At 41.3% G+C, this 8,431-nt stretch overlaps 1 protein-coding gene across 1 annotated transcript in view; it reads right to left on the bottom strand.

The window, feature by feature from the left end:
- Positions 1-495: 495 nt before the first annotated feature.
- Positions 496-8,431, bottom strand: part of LOC134450328 (thiamine transporter 1-like) — an 8,659-nt gene continuing 723 nt past the window's right edge. Inside the window, exons 2-5 of the mRNA XM_063200177.1 lie at positions 7,963-8,431; positions 4,759-4,951; positions 1,820-1,961; positions 496-1,122 (exon numbers count right to left, since the gene is read on the bottom strand). The exon at positions 7,963-8,431 is cut by the window's right edge and continues 291 nt beyond it. Of these exons, the coding sequence (XP_063056247.1) occupies positions 961-1,122; positions 1,820-1,961; positions 4,759-4,951; positions 7,963-8,431 (966 nt within the window). The 3' untranslated portion in view covers positions 496-960. The remainder of the gene's footprint in view (positions 1,123-1,819; positions 1,962-4,758; positions 4,952-7,962) is intronic.

Genomic DNA, 8,431 nt, shown 5'->3' with positions numbered 1-8,431 from the left:
TACCGTAGGCTACTGGTAATAAGCGTAATAATTACAGACACTGCTGTAATGGTTGTCTGCAGCTGTGTACAATTCAATTACTTAAAAGCTCGCCTCCTTATTATGCATGGATGCCAGTTCAGATTACCAGGGAGATGATGGGAGGGAGAGATTAGCAATGGGAACTGCTCGTCCAGTGGCCCTATTATCATTGTCATATTAATAATGTCCAAACTAAATGACAATCCCGAGAGGGGGCCTCTTATCTGACTCAGCATCTCAGAGACTGCCGTTGTCTGCCTGCCTGTCTTGTGAATGTTCAGTATGTTATTAGGCCTACTTTTTCACTGTATATTCATTGAATGTTCCTCTCATGTTTTTTTTTAATGTTTGTGGGTGTAGGCTCTTTCAGATGTATTTCCACGTCTTGCACATTAGTTAAAAGGAATATGACATCAGGCAATCAAAGGAGAGAATAACATGACTACAAACTGGCACAACGTTGCTGACCAACTGACACGTTTTTATTACAGTAGCATCCTCTTGTGGGTGCAAGGGGACATTACACGTCTATGTTCTTTGCTTCAGTGCTATTCACTATTTAAATAGAACAATCATAATATAATAACATAATAATAACATAATAAAATGTTAAAAAACAAAATGTGCAAAATATTTAATGCAGGTCTAACTGCAGTAAATCTGATGCCCTTAAAACATAACTTAAAAAGGAAATACATCAATGATAAAAGCCTTTGGCTTTACACTCACTTGTAGCATCGCAACACTGTTCCGCTGATGAAACTAGTTGTTGAACTAACTTACTACTACAGTATTACATCACTGATATAACAGAGTCTTTAGTAGGCTAATACATTATGACTTCATTCCCATTATGTAACAACAATCTTGACAGTCTTAACACGTTAAGGGAAAAGAGAAATCGATTCACTCTGGGGGCGTGTTATCCATGAAAGAATGTTAAATCTGTGATGTTCCTGGTATGCCAGATAGACTCTCAGGCGTCAGGTCATCTTGGTTGACTCCTCCATTCTGGGAGCTCTTGGCCAAACACACACAGTACACTCCTCTGACCAGGAATATCACTGCAATTACCCCAAAATATGTTGCATATATGAAGTACTGCAAGAAGAAAAAGACGGAAAAACATCACAAGATATAATATTACTTTTTATCGTCATACAACAAAGCTGAGTGGAAACGCACAAGGATCTGGCCAGAGCTGGGTTGCAAAGTTTGTGGTGTGTTACCAATTCTGGTGGTCATTCTATTATGAGGATGCATTTTATGTATGAGGTTGCATTTTAAAAGGATGTCAATGGATGATATACCCAACATGAACTGATAGAATTCAATGAAATGGGCACAGGCAATTTGTGGCAGTTTTACAGATTTTGCCAAAATTCTGTGATGGGGTCAAAGAAGTCCTTTCCGTGATGGTCCCTTGGAAGTGCTCTCTACTGTTTATGTTTCCACAGTCTTGTGTTGCAACTTAAGTTCTCTCAAGATATTTCTTATCAGGCTAAAAGGTATCTCACCACTACAAGGTATGTCATTTTTCTAATGATAGACTTAACATATGGGACAAATAGAGAGAACTCACCATCACGGGGATTTGTGAAACTGACACCGATTTTTTTTTTGTCCCAATTAAGGGGGCGTATTCATTTTTACAGAATTCTGTGAGACCAGGATGGATATAAAAGAAGAAGCACAACATTTCTACATGATGTATGCAGTCTCTGAAATGGCTGGAGCAGTATTGGCCCAAGGTTGATTGCTTGAACGGGCATGCTTATGCACTGTTAATGTTACCCACCTGCGTGATCACGGATAATTGAAGGCCCTTGGTGTTCAGAACAACCGCCGTGAGTAGGGTCTGGAGAGCCATCGCTACGAAGGTGTTGATACCAAAGACCAGTGCATAGTGCTCCTTACTGAGGCCTTTGGCTACCTGAAAACTAACATGCAACTGAATGACAATCTGTTGCTTGGTTATGCATTCTAAAGGGCAGCAACAGTCTGTTACATGTTAGTATGATACATAACACTTCAATAAAACACGTAATGCAATAAAGATGTGTCAGGCTATTATGAATTATGAGTTACATAGCCTACAATACATGAAGAAATACTGTATAATTTAACGGTACTATATTCCACGCAGGCAGAGGTGGATGTCACCATATTACAATCGGTTTGTTTTTCTGGCAGTTGTTCTGAATTCCACATTGCCCCAAACTAACACCGGCAAACTTGGCAGTTATTGCCGACTGGCAGGTTGCAATGCTTCAGAATGCACTACACTGCCCAAACAGAAGCTGGCAAAGGTGCTTTTACCCATTTGCTTTGTTTACCATCCAAAAAGAACAAGCAGACTGATGGTCCACATGGAACCAACTGATGGTGTTTGCTGGCAAATGTTGTGGTGGTGTGCATCTTCAATGGAGGACTAATTACTAGCCAGGCTGTGCCCTCCTAGTGACGCCACACCTTCAGCGTTGCCTCTAGTCAGGCCAAGAACAATACAAACATGATTCTGAGCTCCTGAAAAAAAAGGGAACTCCTCCCACTTTGTCAGGGAGCAAACAACCATTTGCAAACTAAGGGATTACCATACTGTTACCATACCGTTTGGGAAATGTTAATTGTTATGCTCTTAGTCAGACCAAGTCTCGAAGAGATTTGAAAGTCGATAATCAGGCTACTAATCACACCCCTCCTTTCCATGATGTGTCAAGATGGATTTGTTGGTTCTGAATATTGCTTCACAGTAAAAACGGCATTGTTAATATTAAGCCCTATCTCTGTCATTTCGTGAAGTATTCACAAAAAAAAATAACTTAAATTTTTGTGGTGCATTCACGTTATTGCCCGTTTTTCGTGGTTGGGCAACGAAACGCTGCCTATTCATTTGAACTGCCCCACTGCTGCTATGGTTATCCAAGCGTCTGCAGGGGCGGGGAGGGGGTGCTGACAGAACACTGCTGATACACTCGGGACTCACTAATTTGACGCCCTTTCAGTACTTACGCCTTATGTCATACGACCCTAAACCTAACCCTAACCTTAACCCTAAACCTAAACCTAAACCTAACCCTGACCTTATCCCTACTCAACCCTAACCCTAACCCTAACTTAACCCTAACCTTAACCCTAAACCTAACCCTAACCCTAAATTGCTTGTTTGAAATGTTTGATTACCATGTGACGGTACCGAAAGGGCGTCAAACTAGTGGGTCGCTAGGCAGCAGTCGGGCAATTCAAATGAATAGGCAGCGTTTCGTTGCCCAACCACGAAAAACGGGCAATAACGTAAATGCACCACGAAAATTAAAGTTATTTTTTTCGTGCATACTTCACGAAATGAAAGAGATACGGTTGTGATATTTCACTGTAAACTTACATAGGCCTACAGTAAATCCACATACATTTTTTACAACACTGTGTATAGAGTCAATATACATGGGGTAAAAACTTGGTGTAAAACTTTTCAGGTGGCCAGTGTGAATTCAACTCTACATTTCTTAATATTTTTGCAATTTACAATATTGACTAGATTTTACTCTGAAAGTCTTACACAGACCAAATAGCGAAAGTAACACTGGGTTATTCCATGCCAATTGAACAAATCTCAACAAACACGTCTCAAAATGTATTTATTTTTATTTTTATTTCTCGTTTATTTTGCTAGGGTAGTCACATTGAGTCTGTTTCCTCTTTTCCAAGTGCACTGGCTGAAAAATATTCTGAAAATATTACTGTGTGTTCCCTCCTCCAAGAGAAAGGACTGAAATCTTCTTTTAGGTGGAGTTGTATCCTTTCCAAGTTACATACCGTTTTATAGGGGGAGGCGGGTGGCGATTTTCTTCAGCCATTGCTTTTCTGCAAAGTTCTGAAGGCCATAGCATAACAGCTGTACGACATACGTAGAAGGCTTATATTTGGCATGCTGAACATGAATAGATGTAGTAGTCTACTGCAAAGTGTCCATGTTTACTCTTTAAATGTTTGGGCATTTGGGCCAGTGCCCTTAAAATTAATCAAGAAACCCTGAGTGAAGCCTGCTACCTGCTATAATAATACTCTTTAAATGTTCCCACATCTTCACAGAAGTCCCTCGAAGTTGATCAATTGCAGTATTTCACTGTGCTCTGTTTAGACCCTTACAGCACATATTTGTACTCAACCTAGGCTATGGTGTTTTGTTTTCTTCTGAGATTAGTCGAAACACTTTCAAAAAAGTCATCATAGAAGAAATATGAGGAACACCCATTACCCAAAGCCCTCCACTTAAAAGCAGACTGCAATCTTTTCTCTTGGATGTCTAAAAAACACCCAGTAATATTTTCAGAATATTGTGAGACACAAGTGCCTGGAGATTCGTTCAATTGATGTGGAATGACCCAACTATTTTTGAGTGTGGGACCAAATGTTATCTCAAATCTGATTTTATTTCAACTCTTTCATTTTGTTGTTATAAGCTACTTGATTTCATCCTCACTCACCGACTGCTTGTGAACAAGCGTATAACCTACACGGAATTTGTTTCTAAGACATTGTATCAACACAGTGACTCACTGAATTGTGCAGGAGCTGTATGAATTGGACTGCGCCTTTAAGTATGCAAATGCCCTCTCTGCCAGTTATCACTGGGATGAGTAATATCATGCTTCATGACATCCCACTCATAGTGGTGGAGGAGGATGTACGTATATAGGCCACAGGGGTCTTGACAGGCAGCCTTACAGTACGTACGTGCACATGGTGATGAGCTGCATGTACACAGACTTGAAGAGCACGTAGCAGGCGTAGCAGACCCATATGTTGCCCGTGAGGTCCATGAGATAGAGGGAGGCGGTGCCAAGGGCAGAGAAGAGCCCCAAGGTCAACTCACCCCACAGTGACCAGTTGAGGGGGAGGTGGCCCATCGCTATGGATGCCGCTGCACCTACTCCCACACAACGCAAGACAAGAGAGATATCATAACATAACACACAGAGACATCAGGATTTATATTTATAGCAGCATTGGATGAAGAGGGATTTAATGCATTCTTCACTTCACTTTACAATCCCTAAGTGGCAAATACACAGTCATCGAATTCAACAGCTTTTTAAAAAAAGGCAGTTTATAGTCAGATGGTGCCGTGAGCTACTTATTTTAGTTTACAATATGGTGTAGAATGATGGGAAGAAGGTAAAACAGAAGGAGAGGTATCCACTAGGCATCCACCACTAGGAGTCACTCTAAGCAAGCTAATATAGTATCCTGTGACTTACAGTGCCGGGCCGCGTTAAACGTTCCTGTTTGGCATGGCGGTGATGAATTGCAAAGGTTATGCATTCAGAATATCCTTGCCTGTCCCTGCCCTGATCCAAAATGAAATATCAGTCCTTCTACAAAATGTGAAAACGGCAGAGCAACAGCCATCTTCCCAACGAGACAAGGGCATTAAATTATCTCCCCAAAAGCCTCCTGGTGGTAATGGAATATAGTCAGCCGTCCCTGACACAGATTATAGCTCATCACCCCGTGCCACCTCCCCGGATCAATACTAATTGCATATGGAAAGTACTAAAGACCACACAGTGTATTAGGAATGTATTTCATCAATTCTGATAGGGAGTCCTAATGAGGACTCGCTCATTCACTTGGTGCAAGTGTCCCTGTGCTTTAAAAAAAAAGAGAGAGAGAGAGAAGAGAAAAAAAACTGGGTCAGGGTATTGAGCTGGTAATATCTCTGGTGCTGGGTTTAATCTGTGGAGAAGACGATGATAATGACATAAATTGAAACAGAATGAGTGTGCCCACGTTTCTCCGTAATTATTTAAGACGTGCCTTAATCCTTATAGGGCGTTAAGAGGTTGATTTATGTAACTGAGTTCACGATAAAAAGGAAAGGGGCAATATTGCTGAAGGCCATTACACTAAAGGCTCGCATCACACCTTCCTCTCATCGTCGCCTTTTGGAAGAGCCCTTGTGAAGTGCCATGGGGGACTTTTATTTCTGTGTCATATCATATTGTGTTTCATATCGTCTTCTCCACTGATATACATTAACACACTTTTCATACTGTACCACAGCTGTTGATGCGGCTGTCTGCGAATTAAAGTTATTTTTACACAGACAGCAGCCTGAGATGTTTACACCCGAGAGACTTTTTCTTAATTTGCCCCTTCCCTCTGGAGAGATAGAGTGCAAGAGTATTTACATAGAAAAAGAAAAAGCCGTGCTCTTGCTCTTTTACCAATAGAATTCATGCCTATTTACAGCCTTCCAAAAATGAGTGCTGAGGGTTATTTGCATCTGTGCCGAGTGTGAAATCTTGAGCGGTAATTGAACCTGGGTCCTGATGTTATTTTCCTCCTCTCCAGGAGGGCGTGTTAGTTGAAACCCAGTCCTTGGAGACTCAAGGTTGAACTGACACAGCCATTTGGGCGTCAATGTGTCAAGGCAGTTGAAACGATATTTGAAAGGGAACAAGTTACTCCCTTCCCCCGTCTTTTTTTTCTCTCCGTGGACTACACTTGAAACTCTGTGAAGTGGAACTAAATGCTATATGAGAGGACTTTCAATTCTCAAGGTGGATTTTACTGCTTCAGCGTCCAATGAATTGAGTGAAAAAATGTCAGGATGTTCAGGTTGGAGAGACAGGCAGGTCTTAGTGAAATATACTGCACTGTGCTATTTGTGTTTGAGATAGAGCTGTGCACTTTGCAGTGGGCTTTTTCACCAGTTACTTTGTATCCTAATTATTCAAACCTTTACAGTGGCGTACAGTATCTGCATTCATCTGACTTGTATGTGTACACATTTGAAGCCAGAGAAATTGTATCCAATTTCGCTGTAATAGATTCAATATGATATGGCCTGATGCATTGTATGAATATGGTAATATTTTGTGTAGTCAGTCCATAGGACCTTATCATATATTTGCATTTTATGCATACACATGGTAAAATGGTGCATGAAATGATGCACATCTTCTGTTTGGTATTAGCACAGTTTCAAGGTACAGTAGATGAAAAAGGAGACAGAGACAGCCAATGATGAGATGATTGGATTGAAATGTTTTTTCCAGTGTGATTGGCCACGACTGCCAGCTGACCCAACTGTCTCAGATATGTCCACAAAAGTAGAGAGTATAGATGCTTATTGTAGGAAATGAGGACATCTCTGACTTTATATATTGTTGTAATGAAGCATGTTTTGGTGAGGCCAAATTGTACTGAAAGTTATTCACTGATGCGTTAGTTTGTCGAAAAAGTTCTCGCCAGCATTCTCAAACACATGTTCAGTGAGTTTGAGAATTGAAGGACCACAGAGGATATGAAAAATGAATAGGCCTAGACAAATATACTGTAAATGTATGAATAAACCTTCAGTGTTTTGTTGTGGACATAACTGAATTTTCCTATTACTGAAATAAAGGTTATAAAGGGTTATAAAAACTGTATGCTGTCAATTACAGTAATTACAAAGTAAGAGACTAAAAAATAGAGCTGAATTGGAGACGACAGGTCAGCGCTACACGTTGGGATCTGCATTGACCATAAAAAAATTGCAATCGATGCATCTCTATGAGTCGCCCCAGAAAGCTTTGAGGAATTTTTGCTGACAAAGCCTTCTTTGTTTGGAAATGTGTCTGTGTACAGTATCTCCTTTTTTCATGGTAAAGTTTACTAGGAGCTTCCGAGGTTGTTTGGAAATGAAAGGCCCCCATGTGTGTGTGTGATGCAATAGCTACTGTATACTGTTCAGTGGTGTAGTCTACGTAGAACGCGGGTATACGGAGTATACCCACTTCTAAATTTCAGGGATTTCAGTATACCCACTTAAAATTGATTCATCCATTATTTTGAATGGCACAAATATAAACAGTATACCCACTTCAAAAAAAGCTCAAATATACAGTATACCCACCATAAGAAGTAGACTACACCACCGCTGTTCATTACCTGAGAGAGTAGCCACTGCGTCAACACCTCCATTGTAAGCGGTAAAGTTCCCTGATGGCTGCTTCAGCTTCCAAAGGATCTGCACATACCCGGTGACCTGGTAGAAGCCACACTTCCCCATGGCGAACCAGATGCAGAAGAAAAGGAAGGCGACAGACGAGTAGTGCTCCATACATTCTCTCAGGACTTGCCCGAGCCCTTTGAAGGTCCTTTGGAACCTCTTCTGCCATGATGGAAATGCTACCCGGGTGTCGTCGTCCACGTCCACAGACGACAAATCTATGCTTGCTTGAGTGCCACTGCGAGTCTCCCTGGACAAAACTCCTCTTTGGGGCATGGGCAAGAAGAAGGACGACAGCAGAGCGGCACACAGGAAAGTGATGGTGATGATGTTGAGAGTGAATAACGAGGTCGTCCAGATGGACACGAGAAGCTGGCTGAGGAGCGAGGCCGTGGCATAGCCGAAGAG

The sequence above is a fragment of the Engraulis encrasicolus genome, chromosome 6 (genome assembly GCF_034702125.1).
Source record: "Engraulis encrasicolus isolate BLACKSEA-1 chromosome 6, IST_EnEncr_1.0, whole genome shotgun sequence".
Lineage (NCBI taxonomy): Eukaryota > Metazoa > Chordata > Actinopteri > Clupeiformes > Engraulidae > Engraulis > Engraulis encrasicolus.
The sequence above is the reverse complement of the archived record's forward strand: the minus strand, read 5'-3'. Positions and strand labels throughout refer to the sequence as shown.